We start from the raw sequence: 23,823 nt of genomic DNA on the forward strand, positions 1-23,823 counted from the left end.
TGGTCACCCCACGGGATTCAGGATCATGCTCTGCCCTGTCCCTGCTTCTCCTTTGCCCCTTTCTCAGACTCGCCCCCAGACCCCGTGCCCAGAGCCATGTGAGCTCTGTGGCTTCCCCTCCACACCCTGGGTTTCCTTCCTCCCCCAGTCACAGGATCCCTGTTCCCATCTCCCTTCCCAGCCTGGAGCAACGGGGGGCACCCCCACACCCCCAGATTCCACCACCCACCCCTCCAGGCTAGCATGGGGCACACGGAGGATTACTGGGGGCCACGTCCTAAGGTTTATTGAGAAACATCCTTGAAGGAGCACAGGGGGTTGTTGGGATACACCTCCCTGTCACGTGGGTGGCACAAGTGTTTATTGTGATAACCGTTTTGATGACTACAAGGGGACACAGGTTTTTAGGGATACACATCCCTGTAATTACTGGGTGCCCAGGGGGTCCCGCATCCCCTGCAGCACCGCCCCCAGCACTGCTGCCACTGCCACAGCCCCGGCATCGGGCTGGTCCAGCCGGGATGAGTGCACGTAGCTGGCTCTGCCCGCCCCAGCCTCCATGTGCCTGGTGGCCTCCGCCGCCGCCTCCGCGCCCTGCCGGGGAAAGCAGGGTGTTCTCCAGGACAATGGCAGGGACTCCCATCCAATTGTCCCGCTGTCCCAGCTCTCCATACCTGGACAGCTGCCGCCAGCACTTGGAGTGGGTCAGCACCTGGATTGCGCAGGGAATGCAGAGCCTGTCCGGCTGCAAACAGCGAATCCAGCTGCAAAGGGTGGGAATTAGTCTGGGAGCCTGGGCTGAGGCCAGGTGGGAACTCCCTGGCATCCTCCTGGAAGCTTTCCCAGCTCCTGGGCTCTCCCAGCACTCACCATTGTCCGGTCTCCTGGGGCGGCTCCTCCGTACCTGTGTGGGATACAGGGAAATTCAGGGGGGATTGGGATTCCCAGGGGGCTCTGGGGTTCCACAGCCACGGCACTGACCTCTGCATGGCCTCAATCCCGGCGTCCATGGCATCAGCCCACGCCCCGGAATCGCTGCGGCCACGCAGCCTCTGGCTAGCCGCCGTCAGGAACAGCCCGTAGAGCTTTGGGAATACCATCAATCTCAGCCTGGAACCACGGCCCCATTCCCAGGTGTGTTCCCCCATTCCCATCTCCATTCCCATTCCCACTCACCACTCCGGAGGAGCCTCCCATCTGCGCCAGCACCACATCAGCCAGGGAGGAGAGCAGCAGACCTGGGGCAGCCGGAGGTGGCCGGGAGCGCATCCATTCCTGGATGGCTGTGGGAATAGAAGGGATAACGGGATGGGGGGTGGCCCTGCAGTCCCCTGTCCTTCGTGGGGACAAGCAGGGACAGCCCTCAATTCCATAGGGAAGCTGCCACTGGATGCAGGATACAATTACAGGAAGGGACCCCCCAGGTTTCCTTGGTCCCAGGAAGGGATGTCCTGGGGAATTCCCCACTCCTGGGAGGTGCCATTGGGGCAGCATTCCCCACAATTCCCTGGATAATGGCCCCCACACCCACCTTGGGCTGCCTGGGCGTGGGTGTGGCCGCAGTCCCCATCACCTGCCCCCCGATCCAGCTCGTTGAGCTTCTCCTTCATATCCAGCAAGGTGCTGCACACCCGCTGCAGGACCCGCTCCACCCGTGCCGTGGTGAGCCCTGCGGAGAGGAGATGCAGCCTGCACGCTCCCGAGGGAAACTGAGGCACAGAGCGGGGGTGTGACAAGGGATGGGAGCCCTGTACCAGTTCCAGTCTCATCCTCTGCCTTCCTGGGTGGCTCTATCGGTGCTGGCACCTCCTCCTTCCGGGTGGTCGCCGGTCCCACGAGAATGTTGGGCCACGCCATGGCCGTGGTCTTGGCATCTGGAAAAGCCAGAGGCATGTGGTGGCTCAGGATCCCATTGGATCCTCACTGGCACACCCAGCAGCCAGAAATTCCACCCCCAGACATCCCACCGACCTTGTGTCCCATCACCCAGCATGTAGAAACCCCTGTGCCCCAATCCCAGGCCACATTCCCACCAGGAACTCACCGATCAGCCTGAGCAGCTCCTCATCCACCAGCATGAGGGTGAGGGAGACTCCGGCCATTTCCATTGCTGTCATGAAGGATCCCACCATGGCCCGGACGATGCGGATCCCTTGGTTCTCTGCAGGATCCAGGATCCAGACAGGGTCATTCCAGAGCAGCCAGAGCCAGGGAATGGGATCCCAAGCTCCCCTCTGCGCTCACCCAGGTAGCGCACAGCAGCTCCGGCCACAATTCCCAGCTCCAGGCAAGACAATCCACCCAGGTTGTTCACAATGAGCACCACAGAGGATCCTGCAGGGTGGGGGGCAGGGTGAGACTGGGATCCAGGGGTTTGGAGGAGCACAGAGGGTCCTGGGGAGCTCACCAGGCTTCAGGGACAGGTGGGAAGCACTGGATGGATCCGTCATGTGCGTCAGCATCGTCTCCACAGCCTTATCTGCCGGCAGCATCTGGAGGGGACACGAAGGAGGGGAGGAGCAGAGTGGGGAGGTCTGGGAATCAGAGTATTTGGGAATGGGGAGGAAGCAGCAGGATTTCCTCCTCACCTTCATCCTGCGCACTCCAGCCTCGCCGTGGATCCCTATGGAGATGGGGCCGTGTCACATCCCAGCCCTGGTGATGCCTCCCCGGGGGGGCAGGGACACTGGGACCCTCCAGGGACACAAGAGGGACACCAAGGGGCTGCTCCTCACCCAGCCCCAGCTCCATCTCGTCCTCAGCCAGCTGGAAGGAGGGCTTGGATCCTGGGATGCTGCAGGGAGACAGGCTGAGACCCAGGGTACCTGTGCAGGTGGGAATGTTCTGTTAAAACTGGGGGGATTTTTGGGGTTCAGGGGCTGGGTGACACAGGACAGCATTCCCATGGGATAACACAACGCACCCATGACTTTGGCAGCCGCCATCGCCTTCTTCTCAACCTCATCCAAGCTTGCGCCCTCCTCGGCCAGAGCTCCCGCCACCTGTCCCGGGCAGAGCGGGTGAGTGACCCCCCAGAATTCCCCAAATCCCCACAAAGGGTCCCAGCAGAACCTTGTGGATGAGGATGGTGCCACAGATACCACGGCGCCCAGCTTTCCCCGGCTTGGTGAAGGCGCAGTCGTCGCCCACCACCACCATCCGCACGTCGGTGCCCTCGGCCCGCGCCTGCTCCAGGGCCATCCCGAAATTCAGCCGGTCCCCGGTGTAGTTCTTCACAATCAGGAGGATCCCGGCTGCAGGATAGATGTGGAGACAATGGGAATGATGCAGCACTGGAGGGAGGAACCCCACAATTCCACCCTGGTGTGTTCCCAACCTGCTCCAGCCTGTGCCACAGCCCGGATGGCCGCCAGGACGCTGCCCACGGATGGGGATGCAAACATGGTTCCGGCCACCACTCCGGTCAGCATTCCCTTCCCCACGTAGCCTGTGCAGAGGGAAGAGGGCTCGGCGCCGTGTCTGTGGGTGGGGGGTACAGGTGGGACAGGGGGGTCTCACCTGCGTGGGCGGGCTCGTGGCCGGAGCCCCCCCCGGACAGCAGGGCCACACGGCCGCGGATGGCCTGCAGGTCATCCCGAAGGACCACCCGGTGTCCCTGCAGCAGTCGGAGCCCGGGATTGCAGGCCACCACTCCGGCCAGTGAGTCATCGGCACAGCCGGACACCGTTGTCACCAGTTTTTTGGGGATCTGTGGGGAAAGTGGGGAGCGGTGGGACGGCAAAAGGAGGAATGCCAGCCCCATAGGAATGCCAACCCCCCAGCTCCGGGCTCACCTCCATGGGAGCGGAGCGCAGCACTCAGAGCCGAAGATGGAATCTGTCTGCAAAGAGGGCAAGGTCCAGCCTGAAGTGGACAGCGGTCCGGAGAGGGGGGCTGGGAAAGGGGCGGGATGGGATGGTGTCTGGGGTGATGGTGATGCTATGGGGAGTGTCTGTCTGGTGGGAATGGGGCTGGCGTTGGAGTCGTCCCCACACAGGGACACCTGCCCAGGCAGGGAGTTCGTTTTGGAATGAGGCGCCAGAATGGAGCCACTCCCTCGGCACCCAGCCAAGCCGCCCTTTTGGAATAAGGCGCCAGCATGGAACAACCCCTAAACAGGCGCCTTTTTGGGGCGAGAGAGGACAGTGACGGCTCCCCCCTCAAAGAGGGACCCCCTTTCGAGGCGGGCAATCAGGATGGGACCCCCGGCCCCCCAAACAGGGACCCCTTTTTTTTGTGATGAGGGACTCCCACCTTCAGGGATTTCCCCTCAGTGCAGGTCCTTAACGGATCCACGCTCCCCCCTCGCAGCGGGGACCCCTACTCCAGGTTTCGGGGGGCACAGAGCTGCAGGGAGGGGGCTGCACCCTCCCACATGGGGCCCTCCCTTCGGGATACGGCGTGGGACCAGGGTAGGATCTGCGCGGGTCCAGCGGGTTTAGGGGGAGACCCCCCGCGCATCCCCCTCCACACCTGCGATCGGCGGGGCCCTTCAACCGCCCTTATCGGCTTCTCCTCGCGGTCCTCCCAGCGGGCTAGAGCGGCTCCTCTCGGCTGCTCCTCGCGGTCCTCCCAGCGGGCTAGAGCGGCTCCTCTCGTCTGCTCCTCCCAAGTCCTCCCAACGGGCTAGAGCGGCCCAGTGCGCCCACTTCCCGGAAGTGGCTGCGACGGCGGCGGAGAGGCCGCGCTCTCCGTTCCCCCGGTTTTCCCCGCGCCCCGCCGGGACCTCCCGGTTCCCCCAACATGTCCTACAACTACGTGGTGACGGCGCAGAAGCCGACGGCCGTCAATGGCTGCGTCACCGGTACGGCGGGGCGAGGGGTGACGGGAGCGCCCTGTTTGGGGCGGCGTGGGAGGGCGGTTATGGGGTACCGGGGACTGGGGGTACGGGGGACACGGGGGGATGGAGGTGCCGGGGGGCACTGGGGGTCCCGAGGCGGTTTTGGGGTACTGGGAAGGGATTGGGAGTACGGGGAGGATTTTGGGGTTCACGGGTGTGTTTTGGAGTACGGGGGGGTTGGGAGTACCGGGGATTTTGTTTACCGGAGGGTTTTGGGGTATCGGAGGGTTTTGGGATACTGAGGGATTTTGGGGTAGAGAAAGGATCAAAATGCTCCTGAAATCCATAATAGGAGTGAGAGAGAGTGGGATTTGGGGAAGCTACGGGAGCCCCAAGAGCCGTGGCAGTGCTGGGCGTGGTGGGAAGAGACCCCAGGAATGAGGATTCCTGAGGAAAGCCAGTGGGAAGAACATTTCTGCCGAAAAACAAGGAGTGCAGGCTGAGGGAAAGCAGATACTGAGAGTGTTTAGCTCTGTGGAAGGAAGTGAAGCAAAGTGAAAATTTTCCAGGATAGAAATCCATTTTAATTTAGGTGAAATGTACATTTTTGAGTTGAGTCTGTGGTTAGAAATTGTAGTTATTCAGCCAGACTGCAAGGCCTAAGCTCAGTGAAGTTACTTCAGCGAAGGACAGGGATAAAGGGGAGGAGACAGAAGATGATAGAGAGAGACAGGGACTGATGTGGGTGAGAGCCAGTCAGCCTGACCTCGGAATTCTTTCTGATGAAAAGGAACTAGTGGTAAAAGTCACACAAAACCCATAAAAATGAATATGTATGAACCTATTGTGAAACTGTATGTATATGTGTTTGAGAGGGGGATAAAAACAGACCTGAAATCCTCAGAGGTACGCATGCCTTTTTTTGAGGAGAGCAATCTCCGCATGTGTCCGGTGCCATAATAAACACTCCGAGCTTTACAACTTTTATAAAGTTGTGAGGTTTCTTCTTTTCTCCGCAAAACAGAAGCTGCTGGGATTTTGGGATGCTCCAGGGAGGCTGTGTGGAAGTGCAGCCTGGCTCCCTGAGCTGATCCCTCCTCTGGGATTCCTCCCTTGTTTTCCCAGGACACTTCACCTCTGCGGAGGACCTGAACCTGCTGATTGCCAAAAACACCCGGCTGGAGATTTACGTGGTGACGGCCGAGGGGCTGCGGCCCGTCAAGGAAGTGGGGATGTACGGGAAAACGGCCGTCATGGAGCTCTTCCGCCCCAAGGTGGCTGTGGCAGGGCAGGGAGGGAGCTGGGAATTTGGGAATTCCACCCCTGGAATTTGCACTGACTGTGGGTTTTTTCCGGGCAGGGCGAGAGCAAGGATTTGCTGTTCATCCTGACGGCCAAGTACAACGCCTGCATCCTGGAGTACAAGCAGAACGGGGATAGCATCGACATCATCACCCGTGCCCATGGGAACGTGCAGGTGAGGGGGATGCAGCACCTGGCATGGGAATGCCCTTCCCTAGGGGTGGTTTTGCCTCCCTGGTGCAGCAGGGTGTTGGATTTCTGCTGCTCTCTTGGTGGGTCCTTGCTGGCGGCTGGATCTGGGATGGGTCACAGGATGTTTGCAGAGTTAGTCTTGGCCTCTGGAAGGATTAGTGGAATTCTGGGCTGGTTTGGGTTGGAAAAGAGACTTTAAAGCTCATCCAATTCTCTTCTGTGGGCAAGGAGACCTTGTGCTATCCCTGGTTGCTCCAAGCCCCATCCAGCCTGGCCTGGAACACTTCCAGGGATGGGGCAGCCACAATTTCTCTGGGAAATGCATTCCAGGGTCTCATTACTCTCACAGAGTAGGATTTCTTCCCAGTATCTCATCTAAACCAGCACGTGGAATCCTGGAATGGTGTGGGATGGACAGGACTTAGAGCTCATCTTATTCCACCCCTTTCCATGGATACCTTCCACTAGACCGGGATGCTCCAAATAATTTCCCTATGGATTCAACGATATTTTTGGGAGACCTTGTGGAATAACAAATTGAATTTAAGGAAAATAAAAGCCTAAACTCCTTGTGAGGCTGAATTTTCCCTGGGAAATGAGTCCTGTGGGAATTTGTGGTGAAGCTGTGTGGTGTGGGAGCTCTGCCAGGTGGCGCAGTTGGAAAGGCATCTCCTCCTTAGGCTTGGTGGCTTCCAACTGGAATTCTCAAGCCTGTTGGGAAATGTGCAAGGAGCCATTCCTCACCTGAGGGCTGGCAGCTAAGTCCTGTCCATATTTTCAGGGATATTATCCTGGCATTAATCCCCTTTCCCTTTCCCCTGTCTCTGGAATTCTCCCTCAGGATCGCATCGGGCGGCCCTCGGAGACCGGGATCATCGGGATCATCGATCCCGAGTGCCGGATGATCGGGCTGCGCCTCTACGACGGCCTCTTCAAGGTCATCCCCCTGGACCGGGACAACAAGGAGCTGAAGGCCTTCAACATCCGCCTGGAGGAGCTCCAGGTCATCGATGTGAAATTCCTCTATGGCTGCCAGGCTCCCACCATCTGCTTCGTCTACCAGGTGCCTGCTTATCCATGGATAGCCCAGGCGGAGCCAGGGCTCCCAAGGTTTTCCAAAGGATTTTTGGAGGGCAGAATGAGGGGTGATTCCAGCTCCTCCAGGTCCATGTTCCTCCATACTGCCTTTTTCCAGCTCTGGGAGGGAGGAAGCAGAGCTTTCCCACAGGATTCCAGGGCAGCTCTGCCTTGGGTGGGAATTTTCCTTGTTATTCCCCCCAGGAGGAGTTTAGGGATCTTTCCAGCAAGATCCACAACCAGTTGTTTCCCAGAGTGAGACTTGAGCCTTTCCTTAAAAAACAAGGCAGTGGCTTGCTTACTATTCCTGGGAGGTGATTCCAGGTGTGTAAAGAGGATTCATAACCTCTCCCATCACCTGGTTCTTTATGGAAGGAGCATTCCCAGTGTTCTCTGGATGCCTTTTTGATCCCAAGAGCCTTTGCTGTTCTGACTGAGCAAGGGATTAGCTTTCCTTTGTTAAATTCCAGGCTATCCCAAGCTTAGCTGAAATCCTATGCCAGCAGTGTCTCCATTATTCCTTGTTTGGGCACTGCTGGATCCCCCCAAAACTTCCTGAAGGGAAGAAGCCACTTTGTCACCACATACTTGGAGTTTGGGGGAACAGTTGGAAAAGTGCTTTTCCAGTTTCAAGGATTCCACAATCCATGTCAAAACAACTTGAACCCTTGGAGCAGGAGCAGGATGTCAGTTCTGACTCATAAACCTCTGGATTGTTTCAATCCTTGCCTATGGAGAGGAGAAAGTTTCCAAGTTGTTTCCATAATTCCTTCTCCATTTATTACCCATTATCCCAGGACTTGGTCTGAATAGGATAGCAGCAGCTGGGATGATTTTTGGGAAGTCCTGAACTACAAGGAAAAAAGATAAAAACTCCTGAATTCCTGAACGTTTGCAAGAGCTGGAGGAGGGGGTGATACTCCATTATGCCACTTGTTCCCAGGTTGTCAGAGGAACACAAATTCCAGAATATCAGTTCCCATATCATTGTAAAACAATGGAAAAATCCCTGAGCTTTTCCAGCTCAGGGATTTCCTCAGGGTGTAATTATGTATGGAAAAATTTGGGAGAATGGTGGCATGTGGATATGGGGGAGGATGAGGAGGTGAGAAACCTCAGAAGCTTCCTGGAATGGGTGTTTTTGCAGGAGCTGAGGTGGAATCTCCTCACTTCTGGAATCTCACCCACTTTTGCTTCTCTCCCAGGACCCCCAGGGCCGCCACGTGAAGACATACGAGGTGTCCCTGCGGGAGAAGGAATTCAACAAAGGCCCTTGGAAGCAGGAAAACGTGGAGGCCGAAGCCTCCATGGTCATTGCAGGTTGGGCCTTATTTGTGAAAGATCTTCCCATGTTGTTCCAGGCTGGATGGCTCCTTTTTTCCAGGCAGGCTGTCTCATGCTTGTTGTGTGTCCCGCAGTGCCAGAGCCCTTCGGAGGCGCCATTATCATCGGGCAGGAATCCATCACCTACCACAATGGGGATAAATATCTGGCTATTGCTCCTCCCATCATCAAGGTGAGGGGATCCAGGACTGCACCCCAAAAAATCCCTCCTTTCCCAGGCCTTCCAGACAGGAATTCAAATCCCTCTTGTCCCAGGTGTGGTCTAACACTGCCCTTTACTTGGGACTCGCAGAGGTTTGGCTTCCTGGTCACTGTTTTTGGGGGCTGAGGGACATCCATGATCCCTGTGTGCCTCCTCTTTCTGTAGAGCTCTTGGAATTTTGTTTGGGCCCCAGGGACTGGGATTAATTAGGAATTAGTGCATGGTCTGGGCACAGTTCCAGGGCAGAGCCTGGTTTCATTTCAGGCAGTGGAAAACATGGATGAGCCCCCTGGAGACTTGTTCAGAGGAGAAAAGGCTTAAACATTTTGGGACAGCAATTGGACTTGTGGGTTTTGTGGGAATAACAGGCCACTTCCCACATTTAATAGGAGGAGGAAGCACCAATGGCAAGGCCGAGGTGCTGTTCCAAGCTGAAAGAAGGCTGAAAGTCCTTTTAAGATGGAAATAAGCACAAGCTAAATATCTTGGGGGAAGAAACAGGAATATTGGTGCCTGAAGGTCTCAGTCTGCTCCTGGAGCTCTGGAATGGGTGGGATACTGGAGCTGGGAGCACATCACCTGCACAGAACTTTTGGGGACTGGTTTGGGGCTGTTCCAGAGGAATCCTAGATTTCCCTGCTTTCCCTGTAGCAAAGCACCATCGTGTGCCACAACCGTGTGGATCCCAACGGATCGCGGTATTTGCTGGGAGACATGGAAGGCAGGCTCTTCATGCTGCTCCTGGAGAAGGAGGAGCAGATGGATGGCACTGTCACCTTGAAGGATCTGCGTGTGGAGCTGCTGGGAGAGGTAGGAATCACCTGGGCCATCCCCTGGCACTTGCCTGGGGTTCTCCCAAGTCTGGAAAGGCTCCTTTCAGGAATGAGTGGGAATTTTGGATGCCTCACATTTGTCACAGCCCTGAACTGTTGGGAAGATTCCCTGTGGGCACTTAAACTTATATTCTTCCCATTTTTTTTCCTGGTACTTTTACTGGGAGGAGCTTGCACTCTGTGGGATTTATGAAGGGATTAAGTCCCCTTACCTTGCCGAGGGATTTTCTGTTGGATAACAGCTTAGTGTGTGTGCCAGGACTTTTCCATGTCATTGGTGGGTCACCTGCCTCTTCCCATTTCCCAGACATCCATTGCAGAGTGCCTGACCTACCTGGATAATGGAGTGGTGTTTGTTGGCTCCAGGCTTGGAGATTCCCAGCTTGTGAAGGTATGTGGCAGCTCCTGGCTGTGGGTTCCCACAGAACTCGATTTCCATCCCAACCTGGAGATCTGGATACATTTTCCTCTCTTCTCCTTGCCCACCCTTTCCCTGTCCTGCTTCTTGAAAGACGGAAATTGATTCCAGTATTTATTCCCAGCTCAACGTGGACAGCAACGAGCAGGGATCCTACGTGGTGGCCATGGAGACCTTCACCAACCTCGGGCCCATCGTGGACATGTGCGTGGTGGACCTGGAGAGGCAAGGCCAAGGCCAGGTAACATTCCTGCTTTTCCTTCCTCACTGCTGGGAATTTTTGGCTGAGTGTATCCATAAAATCATAGGATCCCAGAATTTGGGTTGGAGGGGACCTTAAGGATCATCTCATTCCATGGGCAGGGACACCTTCCACTTGCCCAGGTTGCTCTAAGCCCTGTCCAGCCTGGCCTTGGTGAATATTTGAGGTCCCTTCCAACCCAAACCATGCCAGGATTCCATGATTTGAGAATGGCTTCCCCATTTCCATGAGAAATGGGACCTCCCAGAAAAGAGTGGGAGAGCTTCCCAGCCACAGCTGGTAAAGTCCATCTGCTTTTCCTCCAGCTGGTCACCTGCTCCGGGGCCTTCAAAGAGGGATCGCTGCGGATCATCCGGAACGGCATCGGGATCCATGAGCACGCCAGCATCGACCTGCCGGGAATTAAAGGTGTGGGAGGTGTTCCACAGCCTCAGGGGGGGCACAGATGAGGTTGAGATGTGGAATTGTGAGCAACTGCGGCCTCCTTGTTGCAGGATTGTGGCCACTGAGGTCGGATCCACACCGGGAGACGGACAACACCTTGGTGCTGTCATTTGTTGGCCAGACCAGGTAAAGGTGGGATGAGCTGATCCAGGCTCTCAGTCCCATGTTGGAGCAGGAATTAATGGGAATTCCCCTCCCTGCTCAGGGTTCTGATGTTGAACGGAGAGGAGGTGGAAGAGACAGAGCTCACAGGATTTGTGGATGACCAGCAGACCTTCTTCTGTGGCAACGTGGCGCATCAGCAGCTGATCCAGGTAAATCCAGCATGAGGAAAACATGAATATGGCTCTCCTGGTGGACATATGCAGGGCAGAGGTTGGAGTGCTTCCCTGAGCTGATGGGATCAGCAAACAGGATCCTGGGCTCATGTTTCTAAGGGATATGGAAAGAGGGAGGTTCTTGCTGTGCCACCCACCTTGGAAACACTGTTTTCCATGAGTTTTCCTGTCTCTCTTTCCAGATCACGTCTGCCTCGGTGCGACTGGTCAGCCAGGAGCCCAAATCCCTGGTGAGCGAGTGGAAAGAGCCCAATGGGAAGAACATCAGCGTCGCTTCCTGCAACAGCAACCAGGTGGTGGTGGCCGTGGGAAGAGCCTTGTACTACCTGGAGATCCGGCCCCAGGAGCTCCGGCAGATCAGGTGAGCCCACGTCCTCAGGGCCCTTGGGATGCTGGGATTTGGGATCCAGGCAGACACCTGTCCTCTCTCCTTCCTCCCAGCTGCACGGAGATGGAGCACGAGGTGGCCTGCCTGGACATCACCCCCCTGGGAGACTCCAACGGGATGTCCCCGCTCTGTGCCATCGGGCTCTGGACCGACATCTCTGCCCGCATCCTGAAGCTGCCGTCCTTCGAGCTGCTGCACAAGGAGATGCTGGGAGGAGGTAGGAGCCTCCCAAGGGTCGCAGGGGTCACTGTCCATGTCCTGAGTGACCTCATCCATCCCTTTGCCTGCTTCCCACAGAGATTATCCCTCGCTCCATCCTGATGACGACCTTCGAGAGCAGCCACTACCTCCTGTGTGCCCTGGGGGACGGAGCTCTCTTCTACTTCGGCCTCAGCCTTGAGACAGGTGACCTTTTCCCTTCCTTTCCAGTTTTTTGGGAAAGATCCTCCTTGTTTTCTCAGCCTTATGCTCAGGTGCGACTGGCTGTGGGCTGGAGGATTTCTCCAGCACACTGGAGGAAGGAGATAGATTCTTAAATCTGGGCTTACCCACAATCCTTTTTTCCCTGAGGTGTTGTGGCATATCCCAATCCCTTTTCCCTTTGAATCCAGGCTTGCTGAGTGACAGGAAGAAGGTGACCCTGGGCACGCAGCCCACGGTGCTGAGGACATTCCGCTCCCTGTCCACCACCAACGTGTTCGCCTGCTCCGACCGCCCCACTGTCATCTACAGCAGCAACCACAAGCTGGTCTTCTCCAACGTCAACCTCAAGGAGGTCAACTACATGTGCCCCCTCAATTCCGACGGATATCCTGACAGGTGAGCCCGCCACGAGTCCCTGGTCCTAAGGGATATGGGGGAGAGGGAGGTTCTTGCTGTCTCACCCAGTTTTCCATGATTTTTTTCCCCACAAGTTTGGCCCTGGCCAACAACAGCACCCTGACCATTGGCACCATTGATGAGATCCAGAAGCTGCACATCCGCACTGTTCCTCTCTATGAGTCACCCAGGTGAGGATTCCTGGGATCAGGGTGCTCTGCTGCACAGGACAAGGGTTGGGGTGATGTTGCAAATAGACAGCTCTTGTTGCTTCCAGAGCTCTTGGAATGGCCTTTCCTAGCTCTCCCATCCACATGGCTCTGTTTATCCCACAGGAAAATCTGCTACCAGGAGGTATCCCAGTGCTTCGGGGTGCTCTCCAGCCGGATCGAGGTGCAGGATGCCAGTGGGGGCACCACAGCACTCAGACCCAGTGCCAGCACCCAGGTGAGATCCCAGGCTGGGTCATCCCTATGCTGTGGGGATCAGAATTCCTGATCCAGGTTTTCCTTGGTGGTCCTCTTTTCCAAAGCTGTGAGTCCACTCCTGTTCCTCAGCTGGGGAGGAATAGAATGGTGGGATCTCTCTGAGGCGTTGGCACAGCCACTGTTCCACCTGATCCCCTTTATTTTTGGGTGCTGCTCCTTCCATATCCCAAACAGGCTTCTGTGTGGTCTCCAAAGTTTTCCTTTTCCCAAGGATCCAGCTCTGGAAACCAGCTCTTTGTAAACTCAGATTAACACCATCACTCAGCCCTGCAGGAGTAGGGAATGTGTCACTTTACTCATTCTTTGCTCCACCTGTTCTCCCATCCCTTTCCCCACTCACTGGCTTCCTGAGGCTGTGTGGATATCCCAAGTAGCACCAGGATGTGACGGATTTTCCTGTTTCCCAGGCCTTGTCCAGCAGTGTGAGCACCAGCAAGCTGTTTTCCAGCAGCACAGCTCCACACGAGACATCCTTCGGAGAGGAGGTGGAAGTGCACAACCTGCTCATCATAGACCAGCACACCTTTGAAGGTACCTGTTCCATCCCAAAATCCAGCTTTTCCCATCCTGGAGAAGCCATGGGGAGCTTCAGCCAAAGCATTTTCCTGTAGGAACATCAGCCTAAGGTTTAGGGAATACCAATTTTTGATGGCACAAGGTGGTGGGGAATAGGGCAGGGAATCTCCAGGATGTGTCTTAAGCTTTCAGTTTAAGGACTTTGGGATCCCAGTTGTTCCTACATTTCCTGCTTTTTTTTTTTTTTTTCCCCAGTGCTCCATGCTCACCAATTCCTGCAAAATGAGTACGCCCTCAGCCTGGTCTCCTGCAAGCTGGGAAAGGATCCCAACACCTACTTCATTGTGGGCACTGCCATGGTGTATCCCGAGGAAGCGGAGCCCAAGCAGGGCCGGATCGTCGTCTTCCACTACTCCGATGGTAAGAACAAGGTGTTCTCACCTGGAAAAATCCAGCTTTTTCTGGTGGGAGATCAGGGATGAGCTCCTCAAGCCCCAGAGGTCACAGGAGCAGGCAGTTTTTCCCAAGGAATCTGTTGTTGGGATCTGTAGGTGCTGTGTTCCCTTTCTCCCTGTCTCCTAGAGATGCCTGAGAATCCCTCACCAGCCCTGGATTCTGGGATTTGCTTTCCATGTCACTTGTCCCCCTCAGAGACAGTTTTTTTTAGGAAACAAAATTCAGGCCAGCTGGGCTGAACCCCCTTGACTTCCCACTCCTTGGATAAACATCCCAAGTAATGCCTGGCTTTATTCCAGGGAAGCTGCAGAGCCTAGCTGAGAAGGAGGTCAAGGGAGCTGTGTATTCCATGGTGGAATTCAATGGGAAGCTGTTAGCCAGCATCAACAGCACGGTAAGCAAGGCCCTGACATTATTTTGGGAGCATGCTTGTGGGTCTGGATGTCAGCCAGGTGTCTGTTGAGGAACATATCCCAGCTCCCATATGGAGAATCCTGATCGGTGTCCCATCCCACAGGTGCGCCTGTACGAGTGGACAGCGGAGAAGGAATTGCGCACGGAGTGCAACCACTACAACAACATCATGGCCCTGTACCTGAAAACCAAGGGGGATTTCATCCTGGTGGGAGACCTCATGCGCTCCGTGCTGCTCCTGGCCTACAAACCCATGGAAGGGAATTTTGAGGAGGTAAGGAAGCGGTGCCAGGAATCAATTCTGACAGATCTGGGCACAGGGAATGGTGTTGGAGGGGATAAAAAGAGGAGTTTGGCTTGACTGGATAAGGTTTGACATGGATGCCTGTGGTTTCTGGAGGGATGGATCCCTCAGTTTCCAGGGAACTGGCTGTGGGAAGAGCAGCTGGTGCCTGGTGGGTGGGAGGTGCCATCTGGGATGCCTGGTGTCCACTTGGAATGGGGGTTTAAATTGCTGGAGTGGCTTTGGCACAGGCTGCTCCATGCTTTCCCTGGATGTTATCCAAGTGCCACTTGGACTAGGACCATCTATCTCCAGGAGTGCCTTTCCTGCTCTGCTGCTTCCTGGAGCAGAGAGGGACATGCTGGATCCTGCCTTGCTCCTGAATATTGGTGTTGGGTAGGATGAGGATGCAGGATCCCAGGCCAGGCCACCTGGACACAGCATGTCCCTTCTTGGCCCCTTCCAGATTGCCCGGGATTTCAATCCAAACTGGATGAGTGCCGTGGAGATCCTGGATGATGATAATTTCTTGGGAGCGGAGAACGCTTTCAATCTGTTTGTGTGCCAGAAGGACAGGTAAACTGGATGGGATGGGGATGGGATGTGACAGCACACACTGGGAAGGATGGATTATGGGATCTTGAAGAAAACTGGAGGAGCATTCCCAGCTTTTGGGAGCAAGGGAAAGTTTTGGAGTGCCCCCACCCGGGACTGAGCGGTGTTTGGGATTGCAGCGCGGCCACGACGGACGAGGAGCGGCAGCACCTGCAGGAAGTGGGATTATCCCACCTGGGAGAGTTCGTCAATGTCTTCTGCCACGGATCCCTGGTCATGCAGAACTTGGGAGAGACTTCCACGCCCACCCAGGGGTCCGTGCTCTTTGGCACTGTCAATGGAATGATCGGTAAGGAGCAGGGGCTGAGGATTCCCTGCAGAATCCTGGAATGGTTTGGGTTGGGAAGCTCATCCAGCTCCACACCTGCCACATTCCCATGACCGTTATTCCCATGCAGGCCTGGTGACATCCCTGTCGGAAAGCTGGTACAACCTGCTCCTGGACATGCAGAACAGGCTCAACAAAGTCATCAAGAGCGTGGGGAAGATTGAGCATTCCTTATATCCTTTAGCATTCCAGCCAGGAGCTTGTGCTGGGTGGAGTTTACCAGCTGGAGAGGGTGGGAGCGGGTTTGCCATGGCCCTGAGCAATCATGGAATTAAAAATGGGAAATCTCTCTGAGACCACAGAGTCCAACCATTAACCCAGCACTGCCATCCCACCATTAACCATGTCCAGGGCTGGTGTTATTCCCTGTGGATTTGGCTCCTTGACAGCAGCACCTGGAGATCGTTCCACACTGAACGGAAGACGGAACCAGCCACAGGATTCATCGATGGAGACTTGATCGAGAGTTTCCTGGACATCAGCAGGCCCAAGATGCAGGAAGTGGTGGCAAACCTGCAGGTGAGCTTGGGAATGTGGATCCTTCAAGGGCCTTGCTCAGGAATCCAGGCTCAGTAAATCATGGAATTGTAGTTATGGAATGGTTTGGGTTGGAAGGACTTAAAGACACTTCCCACTAGGCCATGTTGCTCCAAGTCTTGTCCAGCCTGGCCTGGAACACTTCTAGAGATGGGGAAGCCACAGTGTCTCTGGGAAATGCTAAATCCACACCTTCCTGAATGATCTGGGAATGTTTTTTGGCACCTGCCAACGTCTCCAATGCCTTTTCCTCCCTGTGCAGATCGACGATGGAAGCGGGATGAAGAGGGAAGCCACCGTGGATGACCTGATCAAGATTGTGGAGGAGCTGACCCGGATCCATTAGCAGGACTCGGGATTGTTCCCTGCCCCTGCCCTCCACATGGAGCAAGGGAATCCTTCCCCAGCTGTGCCCAGCACTGGCAGCAGCGGCCAGAGGGGGACGGAATCTTGCAGGGGAAGCAGCTTGTTAGGAATTTGGGGAGGTGTCAGTCATCTCCTGCTGGGATTTATGGATTCTGCAGAATTGGCTGGACCCAGAACTGTCCCTTTCCTTGGGTGATCCACTGGGATCTGATGCCCTCACCTCGATTCCCTTTTCCCTGATGTCCTTAGATATTTTATTACTTTTTTTTGGCTTTTGGTTTTGCTTTTGATCCTGGATTTTTTTGATTCCTTGTGGTTTTTTGGAAGAGGAATCAAAGCTGGAGGAGCAGCCGAGGCTGGAGCCGAGCGGGATAACTCTCCATGGGACCCATGCCTTGCTCAGGGAGGGAAGTTCTGGGAAGTTTAAGCTGTTGCTGATTTCGGAGTTTTACCAAATAAAGTAGTCCAAGAGGAAAGATCTGTGTCCTAAGGAATGATGATATCTGTGTCCTCGGCTCTGGGATATTGGGGACACCTGTTTTCCAGGTCCATTTTTCTGGCTTTTCTTGGATTTGTAGGAAATTTTAGTTCCTTGTCTGGTTGCCAGTGGCACTGTGAGTACCTTGAGAGGCAGATTGTAATGGAATTTTTTTTGAAATCTGGATTTTCCAGCCTCTGGCTAGTCATTAATAGTTCTTGTGGTCTCCCACCTCCTTCACATCTCTCATGGAATTTGGGGGTTATCCTGGATCTTACCATGCTCTCCCCAGCCTGGATCTCCCCTGTACCCCTGGTTAAGTGCCCCCCAAGTCCCATTCCCTGCAGGTTTTTCCCAAATCCTTCCCTCCCAGAGACAGCCTGTGCTGGAATCATCTCTGGCTCTGCTTCCATCCCGTGTTTTCAGAGGAGACCGCAGGGACAGGGCTATATTTGGACATCTCTTCCGAGAGCTGGGGGAGCAGGGAGTGACCTTGGACTCTGTGCTGCTGCTTTTATTGCCTCGGGCTCTGTTTACCTGCCTGGAGCAGCCTATTCCCAAATTTTGGGAGGCCCAGGGAGCAGCACAGCCCAGGTCCTGGCAGTGCTCTTTTTTCCCCACCAAAACTGGGGGTGGTGGTGCCAGTGCAATGTTGGCACCCTGCTTTTTTTGGGATAAAAGCGCAGCTGGCTAGGGCTGGCTCATTGTTTATCCAGTGCCACAGGAGCTGCCTCCCAGGGATTTGGGATCACATTCCCTTAGGACAGGAGCTTCTCATGACTGCACTGGGTTCCTAAAAAAACAGTGCGACCCCCCCCCCACCATGGTTTTTATTCGGAAGGGGGCTGTGTCTTGCCTGGGTGATCCCAACCCTTGGGCAGGATTTTGTGGGGAGAAATCCATGCTGGATTGGGAATTTTGGAGGCAGCAGCGCCTTTTGCTCCAAGGGATCAATCATTTACCTGCCTCCAACCTTTGCTTCATTCCCTGCCCTGGGAGGGGGGCACGGGGCCGGGGGGAATCTGGGGGTCACCAGAGTGGGGTGTCCCGCAGCATCCCTCTCCCTGCGGGATGCATCCCACCATGCCGGCTCCACTTGGCCCCTTTCTCCGCCGCGTGGGTCCCCGTGCAGGGCTGGGAAGGCGGCCCAGCGCCTCCAGGAGAAGGAGCAGGAGGAGGAGGGGTGGGGAGAGGCCATGCCGGATCTTTGCCAGATGTGGGAAAGGAGAGAAGGGGGGACGCCTTTCCCGCTGCTTCCCAATCCTAGGGGGACCCCGTTCCCCGGCGCGCAGCCAGGGCAGCAATGGCCGGGATGCCACCACTCGCCCCAGCGGAACGGGACAACCCTGGGGTGACCCCAGGCCCCCGTGTGGGTTTGGGGGGGTGGGTGGGTGCCGCTGGCGACCCCCCCGCTCTCGCCCCCCTCCAATCCCGCATTGTTCCCGGCTCGGCGGGAGGAGGAGGAGCAGGGCCAAGGGCCAGCGGGAAGGCAGGCGGGAAGGCGGGCGCCGGGACGTGCTGGAGCCGCCTGTCATGTTGGTGGAGCTGCTCTTCCAGGCTGCCTGTGTGTCCCTGTTCCTCTCCAGCGGCCAGGGCAGGGTGTATCCCGCGAGGAAGAAGCCGGCCAGCTTTGCCGTGGAGAGGTAGCTGGATTTTCCCCTTTTCCTTCTCCCTCTTCCAGCTACACCTGGGATGGGCAGCGCGCCGGGCTCTGGCTATCCCTGCCTCCCGCTGCAGGAGGGGCGCCGGCCGGAGGGGCTGGCACCCACAATTCCCATCCTGTTCCCGAGTCCGGGGGAACATGACACTGCTCCCCGCATCCCTGTGCTTCTCCCCTCATCCCTGTCTTGCTCCCCACATCCCTGTCTTGCTCCCCGTATCCCTGTCCAGCCGGGGGGCGCTTCTCCCGTCACCACGTGCTGGGATGTTCAGGATGGCTGGGAAGTGGTTGTCCCCTCTCTGTCCCACCTTATCCTACCTGCCTCTGATCCTTGCCATGCTCTGCTTCCCGGTCCATGGGCATCCTGCCCGCTCCAGTTGTTCTCCTGTCCTCACATTCCTGGGACTTTGCTCCGTGCAGGGGGCTCAGGACAGGGTGGCCTCAGGCTCTGGTGTCCCACAGGCGCCGCGTGGGGCCCCACGTCTGCTTCCCAGGCTCCGGCAGCGGATGTTGTCCTGGCTGGATGCTGTCTCCGGGCAGCGGGAAGTGCACCCTGCGTGAGTACGGGGGTCTGGGGGGCTTGTGGGGCTCCTGTTCCCATTCCCAGAGCTCCTGTTCCCATTCCCACAGCACTCTGCTCCTTCGGCTGTGGTGGTGGCTCCTGCATCGCTCCCAACCTTTGCATGTGCCCGGATGGAGAGCAGGGAATCACCTGCCCAGGTACTGAGACAGGTGGCTATGTTGGATGCCCTTCCCTCTCCACATCATGAATCCCAAGGGATGGAGATGGCCACGAACCCATGGGCACCGTGCCCAACCCTCTTCCCTCTCCATGCCACAAATCCCAGCAGATGGAGGTGACTGTGGCCCCTTGTCACCTCTCCCTGGCACTGTCCGCATCCCTGGGGGATCCATGGAGTGGGATGGGAAGCGGGTGGTCCTGGGGTGGCATGGGTACCCCATGGATGCCATGTCCATGTTCCAGAACCACCGGGGACTTGCGGAGAGTACGGCTGTGACCTGTCCTGTAACCACGGCGGCTGCCAGGAGGTCGCCCGCGTGTGTCCCGTTGGCTTCTCCATGGCCGAGACAGCCAACGGCATCCGCTGCACCGGTGAGTGGGAGTGGTGTATCCTGATGGGAATGATGAGTGGGAGTGGTGTATCCTGATGGGAATGATGAGTGGGAGAGGTGTATCCTGATGGGAGTGGGCATCCCCGTGGTGCCCACACCCCAAATCTGACTGTTTCCCGTGTGCCCCCAGACATCGATGAGTGCCAGAGCGCAGCCTGCGAGGGGACGTGCGTGAACACGGAGGGAGGCTTCGCCTGCGAGTGCGGAGCTGGCCGGGAGCTCTCTGCTGACCGCCGCAGCTGCCGCGGTGCGTGGGCTCCCAGGGGGGTGGCTGGGGCTCCCGAGGGATCCTGACCCTCATCCCAACCCCCAGACACGGATGAATGCCAGGCCACGCCGTGCCAGCACCGCTGCGAGAACAGCGTGGGCAGCTACCGCTGCTCCTGCCGGCCCGGATACCACCTCCATGGGAATCGGCATTCCTGCGTGGGTGAGCACTGGAATGGGGCTCTTCCCATCACTCCTGGGAGATGGAGGTGGCCCTGAGGCCCTGAACACTGTGCCACACCCCCTTCCCTCTCCATGCCACGAATCCCAAGGGATGCAGGTGGCCGTGAGCCTGTGGGCACTGTGCCAGACCCCCTTCTCTCATCATGCCACAAATCCCAAGGGATGGAGGTGTCCATCAGCCCATGACCACAGTGCTGACACCTCATCCTCATCCCTGTGTGGGCCATGCTGAGGGGCCATCCTGGTGCTCCAGGCTCTTTCCTGGGCCACATCCCAGGGTGCAGCACCTCCTGCCACATTCCCTTATCACACAGATGTGGATGAGTGCCGGCGGCCTGGCACGCGCCGCTCCTGCCAGCACAGCTGCCACAACATTCCCGGCAGCTTCCGCTGCTCCTGCCGCCCCGGATACCGGCTGAGCGCAGACAGGGTGTCCTGCGAAGGTATCCGTGCCCTTCTCCCAGCTGGAGGAGCAGAGTGGGATGCTCCCATCTCCCTGCCAGCCCCAAGTGATGTCTCTGCCTTCCCGATTTCCTTCCTAGGGTACCCCAAATCTATCCTGGCCCCGTCGCCCATCCTGCAATCCCTGCAGCATCCACCCACCCTTGTCCTGCTCCCTCCTGGTTCCCACCTGCTCCCGAGGGGCTCCCCCTCTCCCCACCTCCCTGTGGCAGCTCCTGGTACCCAATTCCCTCCCTCCTCCCCATCCCTGGCCCCTGAGCCATCCCCACGTGCCATGGGAGCCCCCGGCACCTCCATCCCACCATCCCCTCACTGTTGGCACCGGGGAATCTCTCGGGAGCCCGGCAGTCGCTGGACAGAGCCAGGCTGCCAGAGCTGCACCTGCCAGGTGAGCATCCCATCCTCCCATCCCATCCTTCCCATGGGATCCCATCCCGACCTGGGATGAGCCACCACGTGTCCTGGCAGGGGGGACAAGTCCTCTGTGACACCGTGAGCTGCTCTGTTCCCTGTTCCCACCCGCTTCCTGCTCCAGCTGGGGGTTGCTGCCCCACCTGCACAGGTGAGTCCCAACTCCTGATCCCCCCAATTCCCAGGATGGCCCTCCCTTGAATTCCCAGGGGGACGCCCCTCACCCCCATGGATTGCAGGGTGCCTGCACGAGGGGGTGGCCAGGGCCGAGGGTGATGTCTTCTCCCCATCCAATGGGAATTGCACCGTCTGCGTCTGCTTGGTGAGCTGGATTGGGATGGGAGAATCCCCCCTCATCCCTGAGAACCTCCCAGCACTGGAGACCCTTATCCCTGGGGACCCTCATCCTGCATCCTGGCTCAGCCATGGATTGGGATGCTCTGGAGCTGATGACACCCTCCCCTCATCCCTCCATGGGGAATCAGGGTCCTCTTTCCCAGCCCCACGTTCCCCTCCACAGGCCGGGAATGTCTCCTGCCTGTCCCCGGAATGTCCCCCAGGATCCTGCCCCAGCCCCTCTCCAGCTGAGTGCTGCTCCTGCACTCCAGGTGATCCCAGAACCCCTACTCTGGGGGTGTGAGTACCCCCGGGCTGGGCTGGGGGTGAGGGAAAAGCCGTGCTTGGCTCTCCAGCGCCACTCCTTCCCCTTTTCCCAGAAAAGTGCAATTTCCGGGGACGCACGTACGCGCACGGAGCCCAGTTCAGCCTGGATGGGGACGACTGCACCACCTGCGTCTGCCAGGTGGGCCCTGGGTGTCCCCAGGCATGAGGATCCCCAAAGCTGGGAGATCCCCAGGGATGAGGATCCCCAGGGATACTCCAGTCCTACCCAGCTTTGCTCGGGGCTGGTGGCAGGGACAGCAGGTGACCCATTCCCGTGTCCCCAGGGAGGAGAGGTGGAGTGTTCCTTCACTCCCTGCCCCGTGCTGGATTGTCCCCAGCACCAGCGGCAGCTGGGTCCCGGGCAGTGCTGCTCCACCTGCCGGGACCCTCCAGCCCCTGCCAGTGAGTCGGGATGAGTGACACAGCTGGGAATGGGCAGGGAGGGATGAGGGGGAAAAGCTGGGGGAAACGGGAATGGCATGGCATGGGAAGAACAGCTGGAATAGAAGATATGGGGAACACTTGGGGATGGGGGAGTGGGATGTTGGGACATTTGGGGATGGGATGTGGGGAAGGGCAGGGTGGGATGAGGGAGGGACAGCTGCAGACAGGGAGGCTGGGATGTGGGGGACACAGGTGGGATGTGGGGATACTCGACGATAGGAAGGGTGGGAGATGGGGAAAATCTAGGAACAGGAAGGGTGGAATATTGGGAACCCCTGGGGACAGGAAGGGTAGGTTTTACAGGACAGCTGGGAACAGGGATCCTACCCAGGTTGCTTCCTGGATGACAACGGTGTGGAGTTTCCCGTTGGACAGATCTGGTCTCCGGGCGATCCCTGTGAGTTATGCATCTGCCAGGTGAATGAGAACCTGCTCTGCTTCATTCCCTCTTCCCTATCCCTGCCTCAGCGCACGGCTCCTGCTCCGGTCCCGCCCTCAGGATGCCCGTGGCCTGTCAGGCCCCAAATCCCCCAAATCCGGCGGGTTTGGGAATCCCGAGGTGTCTGTCAGGGTGTTCCCGCCTGCAGGCAGACGGCTCCGTGAGCTGCCAGCGCACGGACTGCGTGGAGACGTGTCCTTATCCCATCCGCATTCCCGGGCAGTGCTGCCCCGACTGCTCCGCAGGTGAGGGCGCGCCCGGAATCCCGGCATTCTGAGCCGCCCGGGGACCGCCTGAGCCCCTCTCCCCGCAGGCTGCACCTACATGGGGAGGATCTTCTCCAACAACGAGACCTTCCCGTCGGCGCTGGATCCCTGCCTGAGCTGCATCTGCCTGGTGAGGGCTGGGCCGGGCATTCCCGGAGGATTTGTGGCTCCCGCCCCGTGGGCTGAAGCCCGGTTTTTGGCTCCGTTGCAGGGAAAAGCTCCGGGGGCGCTCCGGGGCTCCTAACGCCCGGCCCTCGGGGGTCTCTCCCGTCTCTCGCAGCTGGGCTCGGTGGCCTGCTCGCCTCTGGAATGTGCCATCGTGTGCTCCTACCCCTTCCACCCCGAGGGTCGGTGCTGCCCCGTCTGTGAGGGTACGAGCTCGGGCGGGTGCCCAAAGTCCCCCTGAATCCCCCAAAATCTCCCCGAGCCCCCCAAAACCGCCTCTGGACCTTGGTCCCTGCAGACTGCAACTACCAGGGCAGGAAGGTGGAGAACGGCCAGAGCTTCATTCCCGAGGGACAGCCCTGTACCCGCTGCACCTGCCAGGTGAGACCTCCCGCCCATTCCCATGGGATGCCAGTGTCATTGGATCCCAGCAAGGGCCGGGCTGGCTGATCCCTGTTTTTCCAGCTTGGAGAGGTGAGCTGTGAGGAGAGGCCGTGCCCCCGCTCCTGCTCTGAGCCCCACACACTGCCCGTGGGCTGCTGCCCATCCTGCCCAGGTAATGGGATCCCTGGATCCAACCCCAGGCACTTGGATGTGCCCCCTCTGGACCAGGGGTCCTGGAAAGGAGGTGGGTGCTGACCAAAATCCTCCCTCCGTCAGCCACAGACATCCGGCTCCTGCTGCAGGGCAGTGACCTGTCCCCGTCCTCATCCCCATCCTCATCCCAGTCCTCATCCTCACCCCCATCCTCATCCCAGTCCCCAGTCCCTGAAGATTCACCCCCTGGCACCCCTCAACATCGCCGCTATCACCTGGCCCAGCTCCTGCTTCCCACCACACCCCCCCTTG

At 57.7% G+C, this 23,823-nt stretch overlaps 3 protein-coding genes across 25 annotated transcripts; 2 read left to right on the top strand and 1 right to left on the bottom strand.

The window, feature by feature from the left end:
• Positions 1–260: 260 nt before the first annotated feature.
• Positions 261–4,616, bottom strand: TKFC (triokinase and FMN cyclase). Of its 2 annotated transcripts, XM_005496786.4 has the most exons (18): positions 4,474–4,616; positions 3,795–3,841; positions 3,520–3,709; positions 3,338–3,448; positions 3,073–3,254; positions 2,924–3,002; positions 2,736–2,825; positions 2,589–2,623; positions 2,408–2,492; positions 2,245–2,334; positions 2,045–2,161; positions 1,755–1,874; positions 1,532–1,669; positions 1,177–1,283; positions 982–1,085; positions 871–904; positions 675–764; positions 261–594 (listed from the first exon to the last, which is right to left on the bottom strand). In XM_005496786.4, the coding sequence occupies exons 2-18, from the start codon at positions 3,798–3,800 to the stop codon at positions 427–429; spliced, it is 1,746 nt and encodes a 581-aa protein (XP_005496843.1). In that variant the 5' UTR covers positions 3,801–3,841; positions 4,474–4,616; the 3' UTR covers positions 261–426. The 2 variants fall into 2 exon arrangements, with proteins under 2 accessions (XP_005496843.1, XP_074399724.1); XM_074543623.1 differs by lacking the exon at positions 4,474–4,616 and having other exon boundaries at positions 3,795–3,900.
• Positions 4,617–4,628: 12 nt separating this feature from the next.
• Positions 4,629–16,878, top strand: DDB1 (damage specific DNA binding protein 1). The gene is made up of 27 exons (XM_005496787.4): positions 4,629–4,804; positions 5,906–6,054; positions 6,141–6,257; positions 7,116–7,337; positions 8,557–8,671; positions 8,770–8,867; positions 9,549–9,707; positions 10,038–10,121; positions 10,273–10,389; positions 10,716–10,818; positions 10,905–10,980; positions 11,060–11,168; positions 11,375–11,553; positions 11,634–11,797; positions 11,878–11,985; positions 12,192–12,399; positions 12,495–12,590; positions 12,735–12,846; positions 13,295–13,418; positions 13,659–13,823; positions 14,159–14,253; positions 14,377–14,547; positions 15,023–15,132; positions 15,291–15,460; positions 15,570–15,672; positions 15,895–16,018; positions 16,299–16,878. Exons 1-27 carry the CDS (start codon positions 4,744–4,746, stop codon positions 16,380–16,382), a joined length of 3,423 nt encoding a protein of 1,140 aa, XP_005496844.1. The 5' UTR covers positions 4,629–4,743; the 3' UTR covers positions 16,383–16,878.
• Positions 16,879–17,939: 1,061 nt separating this feature from the next.
• Positions 17,940–23,777, top strand: VWCE (von Willebrand factor C and EGF domains). 22 transcript variants are annotated; one of them, XM_074543587.1, is made up of 19 exons: positions 17,943–18,523; positions 19,003–19,097; positions 19,171–19,260; positions 19,526–19,654; positions 19,805–19,921; positions 19,988–20,104; positions 20,439–20,567; positions 20,667–20,974; positions 21,055–21,148; positions 21,237–21,319; positions 21,518–21,605; positions 21,714–21,799; positions 21,945–22,062; positions 22,413–22,501; positions 22,692–22,788; positions 22,857–22,939; positions 23,090–23,180; positions 23,273–23,355; positions 23,440–23,777. In XM_074543587.1, the coding sequence occupies exons 1-19, from the start codon at positions 17,952–17,954 to the stop codon at positions 23,611–23,613; spliced, it is 2,643 nt and encodes an 880-aa protein (XP_074399688.1). In that variant the 5' UTR covers positions 17,943–17,951; the 3' UTR covers positions 23,614–23,777. The 22 variants fall into 22 exon arrangements, with proteins under 22 accessions (XP_074399690.1, XP_074399692.1, XP_074399693.1 ...); XM_074543588.1 differs by having other exon boundaries at positions 22,436–22,501; positions 23,021–23,180; positions 23,440–23,496; XM_074543590.1 differs by having other exon boundaries at positions 17,944–18,523; positions 22,436–22,501; positions 23,440–23,496.
• The last annotated feature ends 46 nt before the right edge of the window (positions 23,778–23,823 follow it).

Source organism: Zonotrichia albicollis, chromosome 6 (assembly GCF_047830755.1).
Source record: "Zonotrichia albicollis isolate bZonAlb1 chromosome 6, bZonAlb1.hap1, whole genome shotgun sequence".
NCBI classification, from domain to species: domain Eukaryota; kingdom Metazoa; phylum Chordata; class Aves; order Passeriformes; family Passerellidae; genus Zonotrichia; species Zonotrichia albicollis.